This window comes from Durio zibethinus, chromosome 4 (assembly GCF_047325235.1).
Source record: "Durio zibethinus cultivar Kanyao isolate XHJ-2024 chromosome 4, ASM4732523v1, whole genome shotgun sequence".
Lineage (NCBI taxonomy): Eukaryota > Viridiplantae > Streptophyta > Magnoliopsida > Malvales > Malvaceae > Durio > Durio zibethinus.
In genome coordinates this window covers 2,406,555-2,424,164 of record NC_143165.1, presented here as the reverse complement: position 1 = coordinate 2,424,164, position 17,610 = coordinate 2,406,555, and the positions used below count along the sequence as shown (strand labels likewise).

Below are 17,610 nucleotides of genomic sequence, written 5' to 3'. Positions count from 1 at the left end.
TTTTTTTTTTTAATACTACACCCAAGTTGGATCTAAGCTGTTTTAAGCATAAGGGTCCCACTCTATCATCCTATTTTCCAATATCTGAGCTTCATTCATTTATCTCTGATGTGGGATTGACACCAAAAAGTACTCTAATTAGATCCAAACATTCCTTTAATTTGAAAAAATGAAAAAAAATAAATTCCCAAAGAGCAAAGGAAGATTAAAAGCAAAATGGAATTATAGGAATTTCCAAGCATTAGGAGAAAGCTCGAAAAAAATGAAAGTTTCCTTGACTTGTTTTGAAAGTTCGGAAGCAATGAAAAATTCGAATTCTAATTTTTAATATTTTTAAAGAGAAAAAATAAGATTTTAATAAAATTGAATTGTTTTAATGAATAGATGACTAAGTAAATTTGGTTTTTAATAATAAAAACTGTTTTATATAGATTTTACAACTTATATATATAAATTTTATAATTTCATATTAAATATATATAAAATATAAAAATTATCATATTATAATTTATGTTAACATATAAATATAAAATATATGTTTTATTTTTATTAAATTTATATATTATTTTTTTCAAAATTTTAAATCACATAACTTTTATATATTTTTTCATAATATTTTTAATTATATAATATTATCATCTTTCAAGACAAACAATCTTTAGGGTGATTGTATTGTATAGTGAACTTCAACAAGTACAAAAGACCACTTTTCTGTGTGTACTTATTTGGCTTTCAGACACCAACACCCCTCCCCCAGTCCTTACAAAAAACAAAGCTTGATCCAACTTAAAGTTATCATTTCTCGATTCTATCTCTCTTTGAATCGAGTCTACATTTTTTAGGAATTGTCATATTTTATGGCTAATTGGCTTATTGTGAAAGGAAAAAAAATGAAAAACCTAATTATTATAAATCAAGTGTGGATTTATAATAAGTATAAATCCACACTTGATTTAAGCGACATCAAGTGTGGATTTTTTTCAATTAAGTATTGATTTGTTTATTAATTTTTCTTATTGATAAATATTAAAAATTATTTGATTATAATTATAATTTTTATTTATGTCAATAACTGTTTTTTTTTCAAAGAAAAATTACCATGCCACATCTCTTAATATGACCAAGGAAGTTAGCCAAGCTAGTAAAATATAGGAAATTACCAAGATTCTTTTGGGATTTCACCATGTCTAGATGTTTAACATTTGCTTCCGACATATTTTCCCAACAGGAATGTCAAATTTGGAAATTCAACTTGTAAATACTCATGCAATTCTTACTATTCACCATAGACAAGCATAGCTTCCAATATAATCTCTCAATTTTTTTCTTTAGTTTTAGAGTTCTAGGAATTGGGGGTACTTTGTTGCAGTCCAAGTTGATAAGTTGATTATCATTTGTTTGATGGTTAATTTCCTACAAGGAAACATGCATTAAAAATAACTTTATTTCAATTAAATTATATAATCACTTTTAAAAGATAATATTTAATAAATTTAAAATTTAATATATACAATTTTTTTCTTTAACCTCACACTATGACCCATTTTACAATATATATATATATATATAGATTTAAAACAAAAATGGATTTAATAATTTTCATATTTATTACTTCCTCTGACCTATTTTTTTGTCCATATTTCTTTTTTAAGATATCCCAAAATTATATCCTATTTGTTTTTAAGCATTTAAAACTCTTACTTTTTTATATTTTAAAATTAGCTTTTATGATTTTTTTTTTACTTTTTGACATTAAAAATAATGAAGCTTTAGTTTTATAAAATTTTTGTAAAAATTTAATATTAAATATATTAAAGTAAAAGCTTCTTTTTAAAGTTTATGAAAATTAATACATGATAAATATTTTGAGACAGAGAGAATAATTTCTTTTTATTTTTTTTATTTTAAATCAATGAACCTTGATAAAATTAATATTCTATTTCGTTCTAATGTTTTCTAAATTGGGTAGTTATATAAGGTATAAGGTATAATGTCACTAATATACCTCATATGAATTATAATAAAATATTTAATGTAATATTTAAATTTAAAAAATATTTAATGTGGTATTTAAATTATAAATTTATTAATTAATTTAATACTTAAAGTAAGGTTTATCAGTCATGTATCATTATTTAAAGTTAATAATATTAAGGATAAGTATCATATTAGTTAATAAATTTATAATTTTTTTCAAAATTATAATTATAATCAAGTATTATATGCATTTAATCAATTGAATGATCAAAGTATTATATCATAATCCAATTACAATTATTGAATAATCAACTAACAAACTAAATCAATCAACTAATAAATTATAACTTAACTAAATAATCAAATTCACATATAATGAGAATTGAATCTAATATCATAATTCTCTATATAGAAAATGCCTTAAATAATTTTTTTATAAAAATATAAATGAATTATTTAAGGCTTTTTTGTATAAAAAAGTATTAAATAATCATTTTATATTTTTATAAAATGATTATTTAAGGTGTTTCTATACAAAAAATATCTTAAATATTTTTTTTTATTTTAGGGTTTAGAGTTAATATTTTTATAAAATGATTATTTAAGGTATTTTCTGTACAGAAGCACATTAAATAATCTTTGTATAAATTAAAGGATAATTATTAAATAATACATAATATAAAAAATAAAAAGATTATTTAAGACATTTAAAAAAAAAAAACCTTAAATAATCATTTTATAAATAAATTAAAAGAACATTTTAAATTTTTTTCATGATATCAAAAAGTGACAAATGCATTAATTGATTTTTTAAATAATTTTTTTATCAATTTTTATTACTAAAAAAAATCAAATACCTTAATTGATGATATTTTATAAATAAAAATAGCAATCAAATAAAATATTTCTTTTTTTGCTAATAAATGTATCATTTATCGTTTAAATATTTATTATTAATAAAATAAATAAAAAAAATCATCATATATAAAAAAATTTATGATAATTATACAAAAATTAATATATATATATATGATTTTTTAACTAAATAAATAAATCTAAATACAAGATACTTTGAAAATAAAATAAAAACCTCAACTATAAATTTGAACAATTAAGAATAACAACAAAAAACCTTAAATATAAATTTGAGTAATTAAGAACAATAACAAAAACTTTAACTATAAATTTAAGCAATTAAAAGTAATAATAGAATCCCAAAATGAAGAACCATATAAAATCTTAAATCAAATTATGCCTAACTTTGAAAAATAATAAAAAATCTTTAATTACAAAATGGTTAACTATGAAGAACAATAAAACCCAAAATATGGGTATATATTATTTACCATATTATTCACCTTACACAAATTTAACAAAAAACCAATAACTAATATTTCAAAATTTCAAAGCTCAAACAATTGAAATCTAAACAAAATCAATTCTTGAAGCATAATCGATTGAATTAAATGTTGGTTACCTTAAAATAGGCTATTGAAAAACCCTTACCTCACAAAAATTAACAAATAAAATTAATTTAGTTATTGAAATAACTTATCTAGGTGAGTAAAGGTAAAGACAATCTACTTGGATTTGATAATTTTTTACTTTTTTGTATTTGGGTTAAACTTAAGTTTTTTTTTCTTAAATAAATTTTTATTTTTTTAAATAATAAAAAAAATTAAAATCAACATAAATTTATGTAATCAATTGATTCTTATTCTTTTTTTGCATTATAACAACACATAACATGTACATCACATTTTTCATTAAAATAATTTTATATTATTATAAATTCATAATATTTAATTTTTATTTACATAAATTAAAATATTTATTTTTAAATTAAATAGTCATCTAAACGTTTAACTTTATTTTAGCATTTAATCCAAAAATTACTTTGGATAGTTTATTATTGAAAGAAAGACTTAAAATGTGGAAAAATCGAAAAGTATGGACCACATAAAAAAAAAAGAAAAAGGCAATAGTAAAAATCAGCAGGACTATGTGAAGTAAAACTAACACACACTGACAACCCCACCCCAATACTATCCTCGATTTCCCAACCGCACCCGCACGGGCCCCGCTTCATCTTGCGTCCCTTACGCCTAACCATTTCCTCTCTCAAGCAATCACCCGAATGGCCAAATCTTTAGTTCTTTTTTATCGAGATGCACCAACCCCACCGGGCCCAATCTTGATCGTCGATTTCACCATTCTAACCTATTTATAACATCCCTACTTCCCCACCTTTCCCTGCCCACTGCCCTCTCTTGGTTCTTCATCAAAGGGAGAGTGTGTTTTGTTCTTCCCTCTTTAGTGCTTTTCTTTTAGCCATGGCTCTTTTAGTGGAGAAAACCTCTAGCGGCCGTGAATACAAGGTCAAGGACATGTCTCAGGCCGACTTCGGTCGTCTCGAGATTGAGTTGGCCGAAGTCGAAATGCCCGGTCTCATCGCTTGCAGAGCCGAGTTCGGCCCTGCCCAGCCTTTCAAAGGAGCCAAAATCACTGGTTCTCTACACATGACGATCCAAACCGCTGTTCTTATTGAAACATTAACCGCCCTCGGAGCCGAAGTCCGTTGGTGCTCTTGCAACATTTTCTCAACCCAAGACCACGCCGCCGCCGCCATAGCTCGTGACTCCGCTGCCGTGTTCGCTTGGAAAGGTGAGACCCTATCGGAATACTGGTGGTGTACTGAGAGAGCCCTTGACTGGGGTCCCACTGGTGGGCCTGATCTGATTGTGGATGATGGTGGGGATGCTACTTTGTTGATCCATGAAGGTGTTAAAGCCGAGGAGGTTTTTGAGAAAACTGGGCAGCTCCCAGATCCGACATCTACCGATAACGCTGAGTTTCAGATTGTTTTGACGATTATTAGGGATGGGTTGAAGACAGATCCCAAGAAGTATACGAGAATGAAGGAAAGATTAGTTGGTGTTTCTGAGGAAACTACAACTGGAGTTAAGAGGCTTTATCAGATGCAGGCCAATGGAACCTTGTTGTTCCCTGCTATTAATGTCAATGACTCTGTCACCAAGAGCAAGGTATTATTTGTTTTCCATTTATCATTGCTGCTTTGCCTTTTCAATTTTTTACATTATGAATATGGTTTTTTTTTTAATGCAGATCTGATGAAATTGATTTCGAAATGACCTTCATTTAAAAAAAATTGCTTCAGATCTGGTGTTTGCTTGCTCTGTTCTTACTCTTAGTAATGTTTGGTTTTGATCGGCAATTTTAGTAGATTTCCATTGTTGAATGCTGTAACAGTCTTTTGTTTATCAATTGAATTGTGGTTTTGATTGTCATTTCTGTATTCTGATCCAATTATTGATTTGATTTGGCTATTGGAACAGTTTGATAACTTGTATGGGTGCCGTCACTCTCTTCCTGATGGTTTGATGAGAGCTACCGATGTCATGATTGCCGGCAAAGTTGCTGTTGTCTGTGGTTATGGTGATGTTGGCAAGGGCTGTGCTGCTGCCTTGAAGCAAGCTGGTGCTCGCGTCATTGTCACCGAGATTGATCCCATCTGTGCCCTTCAGGCTCTCATGGAAGGACTTCAGGTTCTGACTCTTGAGGATGTTGTCTCTGAGGCTGACATATTTGTCACCACAACCGGTAACAAGGACATCATCATGGTTGATCACATGAGGAAAATGAAGAACAATGCCATTGTTTGCAACATTGGTCACTTCGACAATGAAATCGACATGTTAGGTGTTGAGAATTATCCCGGTGTCAAGCGCATCACCATCAAGCCTCAAACTGATAGGTGGGTCTTCCCTGAAACCAACTCAGGCATCATTGTGCTGGCTGAGGGGCGTCTCATGAACTTGGGCTGTGCCACTGGCCACCCTAGTTTTGTGATGTCCTGCTCATTCACAAATCAGGTGATTGCCCAGCTCGAGCTATGGAAGGAGAAGGCAACCGGCAAGTACGAGAAGAAGGTGTATGTTTTGCCCAAGCACCTGGATGAGAAGGTTGCTGCTCTTCACCTTGGCAAGCTTGGAGCTAGGCTTGCCAAGCTCACCAAGGATCAAGCTGATTACATAAGTGTGCCCATAGAGGGTCCTTACAAGCCTGCTCACTACAGGTACTGAGGAGAGAGTACCAAAGAGTTTGATGAGAAAAACAATACATCCGGATGGTTTTTGATTATTTCTTTTTACTACAATTTATTGATATCTTTTGTGGTTTAGACTTGTAGGTTTAGATTTTGGTAGGAGTTTTGTTTGGGTGGTTGGAAAGTTTTGGAGGAAAAAGGAGTTCCGATGGTCAGATGGGTTTGAATAAGGTGTTGGGGCTGTGTGGGAGAGATAATATTGCCACTGATGCAGTCCACTTTTGCTGCATGTGGTTATCAATTCTTTCACTTTATTTCTTTTTCTAATAACATTCAATGCTGTGATATGCATTAAATGATGCAGTTATATACTATATCAAAATTAAAAACGAATTTAATCTTTTCGGCTGACTGGAAATAATAAATGATTTCACTCTTGTGAAAACCAGCAAAAAATTTTTTTATATTATTTTGCAGTTTTGTTGGTGTTTTTTTTTTTTGTTTTTTTCAAAATAGGTAAGTGTGTTCAGTACTATGCGTATTTAGTAAGTTGGAATTTCTAGTAGTGATTATTTGGTGCTTTATTTAAAGTATATTAATTCTAATAAAGAGCCCTGTGCATGATACCTGTCCTATTTGGTTGGGTTATGGATTGTGTTGGGTCAGCCATGTTTTGATTGGGTTTTGAGTTGGGTCAAGTTTAGAAATTTTTGAAAGTTTAGAAAATTCATTGTTTTAAAAACAGAGGTGCACCCTTTTCAGCCCCTCCGATCAATGATTGATGTGTCCTGATTTGTTCAAAGAGAATGGTTTAGATTTTCCGATCATTGTAAAAAAAAAAAAAATCAAGTTACTACCACAGACCGTGGTCTAAAGCTTGAATATGCTTTTCAGCCGATGTTAATATGCATAAACTTGGTTGGCATGTATCACAATACGATATATTTGAAGATAAATTTTTATATTGAATTTAGTATTGGATATCAATTATTTTTATTAATTTTGATTGGTTTTAATGAATTTCAATAGATTGGACAGTATATGAATATAAAATATAAAATATAAAATATATTTTATAATTTATAATTTATTTTTTACTGTTTAATTATTTTTAACTTACTAAAATAAATTAATGAACAAAATAATTCTTGAAAGTTAATTTTTTTTAATTTTTACTGCAATTTTATATATTTTATTTTTTCAAATCAAAATTCATAAATATTTCAATATCTTTTAAGAAAACAATTGTAATTATTTTCTAAAATTTAAAAATTCAAAAGCTAAAATTATTTTTTTTTTCATTTTTTGTTTTTATCTTAATATATTTTTTTACATGAAAAAAATACTTATTTAAATATCATATATTAAATCTTTAAAAATATTATGACAAATTGATAATATTATTTGTTATACTTTTAAATTTATTTATTTGATTTTTTAAAATATTATATATTTATTTTACATATTATAAGTAATAGTATTACGTATAAATTCATATATATAAATATTTATAAATATATTTATATTAAATCAAAAAATTCAAAATAATATGATAAAATAATTGATATTGATTTATAATGTTTTCTTTAAAAAAAATCGAAATATTATGTGATATGATGTTTACAACCTTGTTTTCAGCCCGCTAAATAACGTCATACCATCACTCAGAATCACCTAATCTATGCATCAAAACTTTACTAAATCATGGCTTGCTGGAAAAACCTGCATTTCCTCAAAAGGTTAAGTGCACATTTTACTTGCTCTTCTACAAACTAATGCAGCACAATTTAAGACGTATCATTTGTTAAGTAGTAATGGTTTCTATAACAAGAATCAAAGGAGCAGTTGGGGGAAAGGAAAGTGGTATCAGCCATTGACGATGGCACAAAATACAGTGCACTGAAGAAGGGAAAACGATGGAAACCAATGTGTTTCAGCATTTACACAAATACTTAATGAAAACAGTTTCTAGCGTAGATCATTATAGTAGTTTATAAATAAGCATTTAAAATAGAATAAATGCAAACAAAAAAAAGTCTTATCATCTATCAAAAGAAAGATAAAATGGAATGCTGGTTTGAGAACTGATCAAGAAGAATGCTTTGGGAAAACACGAAAGAAATAGAATGTTGACAAACAACTAAAGATAATGACATTATTCTAGTAAAATTCGAGTGGAACTGATAGTCATGATTTGCTGATTAATCCACAACATCTGGATGAAGAACTTCTTAGCTGCTGATTTGCATTGCAGATGATAATAACTGACAATGGAAACAAAAAAAATAAAAATTCAACCGCTGCCAGGAATTTTTTTCCACTTCCTTTGAAAAAAAAGAAAATACTGCAGGGAGTTTAAAATTAGGAATAACCTACTTATTCTTAGCGACTGGTTACAACATGCCATCAACTTGGAATCCCACAAAAATATTTACTTTATATTTCTAAATCCTATCTTCTTGTAGTAGATAAAGAGAAATTTTAACTAATAAGAACATTTCATGTGACTATATGGTGTGCAAACAATAATGATCATGTGTCTATGTCGGAGAAGAATCAGTTCAATGACTTATATTCGACTAAAATGAAGGCAGACTGTCCAAAGGGATATGATATCAAATTCAATAAAGCAAATGAGAAAGAGAAAGAAAAGAAATCACTAACAAGAAACAATGAGTGTGATAAACCAACAGGGAAGAAAAACCCCTGTATGAGCTCTTAACATCACTACCACCATGTGATGATCAAAGCCAATAGAAGTTAGTCAAACACTTAAAGTTAAAATGAAATGAAATCCTGCATTTATTTTGGGGCATAAGGGAAAACAGAATGAACCAAAAGGCTAGATAGAACTAGAGGTAGGTAACCTGAATATTTAATCACCTATTTGGTATTTCAATGACATTATGGACTATCAGATAACGAGAAAATTACAATGATCCCTTTACAGTAAAACATGATTTCGATTTCTACTTGAATAAATAAAGAACGTTAATTAATCTCAGCACCATAGAAACCTGCTACAAGACTAATACAGAAAGATATGCTTTTAAATTAAGGAATTTTATCTTATGTGGGTATCAAGGGCTGTTTTTTCAAAGAAGGGTCGGTATTATTATGAATTCCTCTCAGTCTATGGACTAGGGTGGGGAGGAGAGTTGCCTGGATTTTCTTGAAGTTGATTGACCATTAGATAGGTCAGACTTAACAGTAAATTAATCAACATTTCCTTCTGCCCTCCACTCCAGTTAGACTTATTTCTTCATCTGAAAAGTTTCAACAAATAATGCAGAAAATCACAATTTTAGGTTCTGAATGGGGTTTTTATTAGGAAATCACAATTGCCGATTCGAATGTACAACATCTTGACAATCATGATTTTGCAATCTAAAAAAATTTCTTTGCTCATGTTAATGGCAAGAAACTACTCCGGGTTATCCCTTTATTCTCTTATTGCACAGATTTCAAAAAAAAAAAAGAAACCAGCAATGAAGATTACTCTAACAAACACCAAGTTAATTTTCTTAAATAATCTAAAAAGGAAGCCACAGATCTACTGAAAATTCAAGTTAAGCATGCATTTATATGTAGCAAATTAAAAGTAAGAATCTTTAATATACAACCATAACCCAAAAACCCAGAAAGACACCAAAAGTCTGAGAAACACACCACAAAGACATCACCACTTGCAGAAAGCAGCTGTCATAGCTAAAACTTCAATTTTGGGGTTTTCAGGTTTTGATGTCTTTGATGCCTCTAGCACATCTCGTAATAATCTCACAACCTCGGTTGTAAGGATTTGCCTCACCAGCATGACAATCATAGTAAGAAGCACCAGGCTTTAAACAAGGGACCATGTCTCTCCTCAGTGTCTCATAGCTGATGTACCTTCTTTGCATCACTAGCACTCTCCTGTTGCTCTCTGACTCCATTTCTTGCTCTTCTAAACAATCTTCAAGCTTTTTGGTGCAAACCCTTCTCACCATGACATCAACTTCACTGGCTTTCAGTGCATTGTCGAGGTCTAAAATTGAGACAGAGTCACAGGTTTGCAGGAAAAGAAGGGATAGCGAGAGGCTGGTGATGAGGAGGTTGAGTGTGGGCATTTTTTGGGGTTTGGATTTGGGGATTTGTGAGTTAGTTTGGAGTTTTATTGATCTGCTTTGGCTCTTTCATGGGACTGATAGTCAGACTTTTTGGGTGGCTGGAGGGGTGATGGATGAGGATGAGACATGGAAACAATTTCAAGCTTACATGTATTTATGTTACAAACCAAATTATCCCCCTTCGCTTGGAAATACAGTAAAGAGTGGGGGACTCTTTCTTTACTTTTTTTTTTTTAATTAATTAATTAACAGTTTCTAAATTTTAAAGTGGATATCGTTTTAATTTTTAAATATATATATATATATTCTATATTTTGAAGATCCTAAAGAAATAATATTTTTGTCAAACTCTTTCTTTAGTTGAATGTTACTGAATGTTAAATAAAAAATAAAAAAAATGACAAAGTAAGGTAATAAATTGATGATATTATAAGTTTAACGATAAGAAATAAAATAATTATAAAAAAATAAATGTTTGCTAAAATTTATTTTTTTAATTTATTTTCATGAATGTTAATTCTTATGTATTTTAATTGTTATTTTTGTGATGCTAATTTTTAAATTAATTAATTTTTTTAGGTTAAACGGTTAAAATATCTTTCAATTATAATTAAATAATCATTTTTTTTTTCATCAATCAAATTTTTAATTTTTTTATTTCAATTCCCTATATATATATATAATATTAAAAGTAAGAATCTTTAATATATAGTATCGAATAAAAAATCCACTAGACTTAGAAGTATATATCCTTGGGGCCAAGTCCTAAGAGCAACCCTTCTGTTAATATCATCAAAGAAAGGTGGAGTGCATATTGAGGCAACAGCTACCACTTTAATTCCATGGGAACCTCACAGACCCACCGTAATAAATACATAACCACAAACAGGATGTACTAATCACCACTTCAATTAACCCAGAATATGACAACTAATACAAGAAACATTCATCATTTCTTCTAAGCTAATCTCCAGAAATATGCTTGAGAAGGATGATGTGATCCATCGATTTTGCACAAAAAGAAGGGAATAAACGTTAGAAAAAATTAATATAAAAAAATTGTCTGTTATTGGTTTTACCATCAGCAACTATTCTGTCATAATTGTTTTTCTGCACAATTATTAATGGAAACTGTAATAAATCTTTCTTTCTCCCACTCTTAAACTGTAGTCTTTCACTAGACAAATAACTGGACGGAACAAAACACCAACTAATCACCAGCTGGCTGGCTTGACTTAGATTCAAGCTAAGATGTGAATGTAATGTTAACTTTTGTAGGAGGAGCAATTTGGCATATTGGTTGGATCATCGGGTTACTTTGGGTTGAAAAAAGTTTAGGTCATTTTATATTTGAATATCTTAGAGTTCATGTTATACGAATTTGTTACTTAAATTATGCAACTTTAATTCGTCTTTGGATCATTTTGATTTTGTATTGTTAACTTTAAAATTAAATTAGTTTAAGTTTGAAAAAATGTTTGGATTTATATTGGATAAGTTTTAATTAAGTTTTATTTGAGCTTACAGTTAGATTAATTTTAATGAAAGTGAAATCAATAATAAATATGAGATTAATTATTGTAACGATGAATTAATTATTATAATGATAAAATTAAAATTAATATGAATAAACATTTTAATGCAAGCATAATAAAATCAATGAAATAAATTGTAATAAAAAATGATAATTCAAAATATTATATTAAAATTTGTATATAATAAAATATTAAATTATAAAATAATAATATAATTTTTTCTTAATATAATAAGAAAAGGGAGGGATCAAGTTTAATAAAAAAATACTTTTTATAATTTTTTTAATCATTAATTTTAATAAATCTAAAAATAAATAAATTAAAAAAATTTAATCTCATCCTTTAAATCTATTAAAATTAAAGATTAAAAGAAAATGAAACAAAAAAGTTTTATGGTGACGCAAGTAGATTCTTCCTCAATAATAAATTTTATTATTTTTATATAATAATAAAATTTATTTTTCATATTATTTTTAAAAAGATTATTTTATAATTTCTTAAATTAAAAATACAAAAAAAAATACAAAAGGGTGGCAAGAATAAACATGAAAAAAGCACTCCAGTTGACCACCGAAGGGTTCCCTCTCCGGTTGCCGACTGAAGCTAGGGGACCGGTGAAATGCTTCAACGGTACCCCGTCGAAGGAAACCCAAACGGGATGCCAGTGTGATTGAGGTCAAAAAGTGACCACAACCGTGCCGCATCAACCCTCCGGCTTCCAGATGAGGCACTCGTGAACAAACTTTCCAATTTCCTCACCTAGTTGGGACATCATAGCTAAGCTAGGACATTTATTAACTTGCAATGAAGATGCGAGAGTTAGATTGAATTGGCAGGAAATATGGCTATCAGGTTCTTCATTGGAATTTAATCTCTGTTGCAGGGAATGCACTGTTGGGCTTCCATTCATTTGTACTCTTTGAGCGAAAGATCAATCCATTTTGAATGTAAACGATGTGCCTGTATCTAAAAGGTCTAATGTTTCAGGTGCTAATAAAAGACCCTCGGGTCTTGTCTGAGCATCTTTTGGTTCTCCTTCAGATATTCTTCTGTAGACTTGCTCCATCTTCATTAGAACTTCTGTGGACAAGACGTTCAACAAAAGTAGGGTCATGAACAGCCTTCCGTAAGAAGTTAAACAAAGTGTCCTGCCTGTTCTCCATTTGATCAGCTCTCGCACTGTCAAATGAAACTTAAGGTAGGAAGTCAAAAGAAAATCGATCAAATTTCACACATCAAAACTCAAACTAAAATAAAAAGTCCAAGCCATTTAAATCTTAATAAAAGAAACAAATTTTAATTTGATTTTCTAATAACACTTTACTTCATTCCACGCTAATTTGATTATTACAAAAGTTTAATAATTAAAGAAATTTCTCTCAAATGTCGAAACATTTTCTCTTTTTGTTAGATATAAAAAATTCTCTACTTAGTTGATTAAAGCGTTTTTAGCGAATAAAGCAATCCCATTTTGTTTTTTCTTATTGCACGGCCTTTTTGGAACAATTTATTTTATAAAATTATTATTACTAAAAAATTACAATTATATTCAAATATTATATATAAAAAATAACTAAATTAAATAAATAAATCAACAAATTTAGAACTTGTATATAATTAAATAAATCCAACATAATGTTAAATCAAAATAAATAAATGATAAAATTTGAACTTGGAAACCTCAAATTATTTTTGAAACAATATTGAAACATTCTACTTTAGTCTAATCCAGTTATACCTGCACCTCAAGTTCATGAATTGGTAAATGGATGCTACATTCCTTCACAAGAATTACACCATGCGCCTCAACAGAAACTTCAAATTCATCTCCTTCATCCACATTTAGACTCACATACTCTTCGGTCGTCAAATAACATATCCAGGTATGATCTTGACATATATTAGTATCAAGGGAAAATGAAGGCTTATCGAAAGTCTCATAGTTCTTGGTTTTATTTTTAAAATGTATGGTAAGAGAATTGTAAGTGTTTCGTCCATTTTTGATCGAATAGACAACGCACACGATCATAGCTCGAATTTTACCAGTTGAGAATGTAGGAACACGAAACAATACTGAAGATCCCATTTCTCTATAGTCGAACCAACCGGGCACCTCTGTAGCCAGGATGCAAGCTTCCAAATACCTTTCCTTGGACAAAAATCTCATCTGTTTCAATGAAATCTCCGTAATGAATATTAACAATTTAACATATATATATATATATATAGAGAGAGAGAGAGAGAGAGAGCGAGAGAGAGAGAACCTTTCCCCGGCCGAAGGAGCACCGAAAGAGAACCTCTCCCCGGCCGAAGAAGCACCGATGGTTTAAATGACGAAGATCCCACATGTCCATTCTTTCAAGGCAATTCGTTATTTTGAGCCGCATAATCTTCGATTCTACGTTGAATAGGCTTGGGTATCTATAGATTGATGTGCACCGTTTTGCTTTGAAGTAATTTACATTTGGAGGAAGCTCTGGAATTGATTGAAGGTTCGTGCAATCATTTAAATGCAGTTCAAATAAGCTAGGATGATTGCTAATTCCAACTGGCGGTCTATAAAACTTGTTTCCATCTAAATACAACTGACCAAGAAATTGGAAACTCCCAAAATCAATAAAAATGTCATCGTCAGATAAGTTTCGATGACTGAGATCAAGCTTTGTTAATGAACTTAAATGAGAAAACGTAGCTGGTAGTAATGTGGAAGAACCTATACTTTTTGGTGAAACCCATCTTGAGAAGGATGGGGAGAAAGACTTGGTAGTCAACTTTTCTTTACATCCAACTAATAATAGCTCTTCAAGGTTCTTCAAAAGTCCCAAGGACATAGGCAATTGCTTAATAGCAGACCCATTAGCAAGAAGCTTTCTCAAACCTTCCAACTTGCCCAAATGCTCTGGTAACCTGTTAAGTTTCAAGCAACCATTAAGATTCAAGTTCTCAAGGGATCTTACATTGCAAATGCTGTCTGGAAGTTCCCTTAGGTTGTTGCACTCTGCCAAATTCAAGATTACAAGTCTTTCCAGCAGCCCAATGGACTGATGAACCTTAATCAAACTTGTGCAACCTTCAAATTCTAGTCTTTCCAGATTTGGGAGTCCAGCTAAGTTCGGTGTCTTCACAAGGCATATAGAATAGCTGAGATCTAGTATTTTAAGCTTGTGGAGAAACTGTTACAACAAGAAAGAGAGAATAAGAACAAGTTAGTATGTAATAAAATTAGAAGCGAACATGAAATTGTTATTAATATTGAAAAGAAAATGAGTGTCATTGGTGCTGCAAAGTGATTTTAATTACCTTTGTCTCCTTCCAAACTTTTCTGACATTACTAAGTCGCAAGTCAAGAACAGACATGTTGTCTAAATCGAGGTTGGGTGGTAAAACTTTTAGAGGACACTTATGCCAACAAAGCCATCTTAATTCTTTGGAAAAGTTTTCATAGCTCCCACTAGCGAAAAGTATGGAATTAATTTTCAGCAGTCTTAAATTGATCATCTTTGCCAATGCTTTGGTACTGCTCACAATGACATCTTCTCTGCAGGCCGATGCATCTAGGCTAAGACCTTCCACAGCTTCAGTTCCCTAAAAAAAAAAAAAGAATATCATCCCTTTGATCAATCAGAATACTTATATACTTATATGTATGAAATGATTTTAGTAAACTTTTACCTTGTGCATTTTTAGTAAGTTTACTACATCCTCATGAAACCATAGCCTGCTGCGTTTTCCAATATGATTTGGTGATTCTTCACGAACAATCTCTCTTCCCATGTCTCGAAGTAGGTCATGCATTTTTATAAGCGTATGACCACCTTGGTGATCAATTGTAATGAGAGACCTCTCCAAGAGAACACTAACACCGATTACTGGAAAGAAACCACAACCATCTAGTATCTTCATGACATACTCTTTATCCAGTCCGACGAAGAAACATGCAATATCAAGGAATATGGCTTTCACTTGGTCATCTAGTGTATCAAAACTTATCCTAAGCTTCTTATGAATTTGGTCATGAGGTAAGTGTCGCAATTTTTCCACCACACTTTCCCATTCAAACTGGCTTCTTTTAAACAAATGAGAACCAAGAAGTTCAAGAGCTAGGGGAAGTCCTTGAACATGATCCAACACGCTCTTGGAAAGTTGGAAGTAACCATCTTTGGGATTAGGCTTCCTAAACGCATGCCAACTAAAAAGCTTGAGAGACTCCTCATAATATAATTCTTCAACTCTGTATCTTCCGTCCACCTCTAATTCAGTTAGCAAACGTGCATCTCTTGTTGTAACAATAATCCTACTTCCTACACCGAACCAATATCGATCCCCAACCAATGAATTCAGTTGTGTTGAATCATCCACATCATCAACAACAATTAAAACTCTGCGATGACAAAGCCTTTCCCGGATCAAATTGATTCCTCTGTCAACATTATGAATCCTAATACTTTTCAAATGCAGGATTTCAGAAAGGAGTTGTTGTTGTATGCTTGCAAGACCATTAGTTTTCTTAGAGATATCTTTAACATCTGAAAGGAAACTGCTTCCATCAAACCCATCACAGATAGAGTTGTAGACAGCTTTTGCTATGGTGGTCTTTCCTATACCCCCCATTCCATAGATGCCCACTATGCGAACATGATCAGACCCCATGCTTAATAACTCCATTACCTTTTCTAAGCGGGATTCTAAAGCAACTGGGTAAGTGGCAACATGCAAGCAAAAGCGGTTTATTTTTCTGAGGACATCTTCCACAATCTGTTGGATAAACTTTGATTCATGCCTGCAAATTTAGATTAGTAGATAGTAAAGACAATGTATCCAGGTTGCGATGGGTAGGACGGACTCAAATTATGAAATCAAAACAATCCAAAATTGCAGTTGAGGATTATGCTTTACTTTTACATCACCAGGACAATTATATCAGAAGAATATTCAAATGTGAATGCAATTCATATAACAAAAAACAAATACAGATTTTTTTCTTGAATTACAAATTATAAACTTTCATCAAGTATAACCTTGTGCACAATTAAGAATAATGTTTTAATTTGGTCATCCAAAATTGGTTCTGTTCAATTTACCTTTTTGTTATGTACAAATCAGCCATCCATGTGTTAAACATATTTTTGGGATAGTTTATCTTAATTAGAAAGAATTAAATACCCGTTTGCAGCGTCTTGCAGATTCCAACCAGATAAATCTGCAGCATCTGAAAGAGCTGTCCTCCATCTTTTGATCATCTCCATATTTGCTTCAAAGTGTTCTTCATGTTCAGCAAAAGCTTTTGCATAACCTCCTGTCTGTTTCCGAACTTCAGATGGATCAACATCGTAGAAAATTGGAATAACAATCTGCTCTATTGTTTCTTTGCACTCAATAATCTTCACAAGCTCATTAAGGCACCACCTGGAATAAGCATAGCCTTTTGAAAAGACCACAATAGAAATTTTTGATTCTTGGATCGCCTTGAGCAGCTCTGAGGAGATGTCTTTTCCTCTTGAAAGTTCATTATCTCTGAAGGTGTTCACTCCAGCTCTTATCAAAGCTGTGTAGAGATGATCTGTGAAGTTCTTGCGAGTGTCTTCACCTCTGAAACTTAGGAACACTTCATATTTAGATTTTGGGGCAGAAGAAGATGCTTCAGATAAGTACGTGGAAGCCATGGAAGTCAACCTAAAAAATAAAAGAGAAAAAGGTTTATGCAAACTTTGAACATCAAGTGTAACTTTATGGTCGATGGTGGTTAGGCCCATGTGAAAAAATTAATATATTAGATGTATTTTTGGGATTGTTGCTCTTTCTCCGAAACTCAAATAGAAAATGTTTTTTCAAATCATCACCAAACGATCTGGTCAAAGAAATTAATTGGGGGCTGGAAAAATCTTTAGCTGATCCCATTTCCATATCGTTACTTAATTTTCGTAGA

At 30.9% G+C, this 17,610-nt stretch overlaps 3 protein-coding genes and 1 pseudogene across 3 annotated transcripts; 1 reads left to right on the top strand and 3 right to left on the bottom strand.

Moving 5' to 3' along the window:
• The first annotated feature begins 4,232 nt into the window (after positions 1–4,232).
• LOC111288159 (adenosylhomocysteinase) lies at positions 4,233–6,444 on the top strand. Its single transcript, XM_022878932.2, has 2 exons — positions 4,233–5,021; positions 5,334–6,444. Exons 1-2 carry the CDS (start codon positions 4,311–4,313, stop codon positions 6,078–6,080), a joined length of 1,458 nt encoding a protein of 485 aa, XP_022734667.1. The 5' UTR covers positions 4,233–4,310; the 3' UTR covers positions 6,081–6,444.
• A 1,679-nt stretch (positions 6,445–8,123) lies between these two features.
• LOC111288153 (protein RALF-like 24) lies at positions 8,124–10,286 on the bottom strand. Its single transcript, XM_022878923.2, has 2 exons — positions 9,713–10,286; positions 8,124–8,307 (listed from the first exon to the last, which is right to left on the bottom strand). Exon 1 carries the CDS (start codon positions 10,147–10,149, stop codon positions 9,775–9,777), a length of 375 nt encoding a protein of 124 aa, XP_022734658.1. The 5' UTR covers positions 10,150–10,286; the 3' UTR covers positions 8,124–8,307; positions 9,713–9,774.
• A 2,011-nt stretch (positions 10,287–12,297) lies between these two features.
• Positions 12,298–17,610, bottom strand: part of LOC111287784 (heat stress transcription factor A-5-like) — a 51,469-nt pseudogene continuing 46,156 nt past the window's right edge.
• Positions 13,276–17,352, bottom strand: LOC111287790 (disease resistance protein RPV1-like). Its single transcript, XM_022878463.2, has 5 exons — positions 16,848–17,352; positions 15,357–16,464; positions 14,985–15,269; positions 13,949–14,857; positions 13,276–13,851 (listed from the first exon to the last, which is right to left on the bottom strand). Exons 1-5 carry the CDS (start codon positions 17,345–17,347, stop codon positions 13,417–13,419), a joined length of 3,237 nt encoding a protein of 1,078 aa, XP_022734198.2. The 5' UTR covers positions 17,348–17,352; the 3' UTR covers positions 13,276–13,416.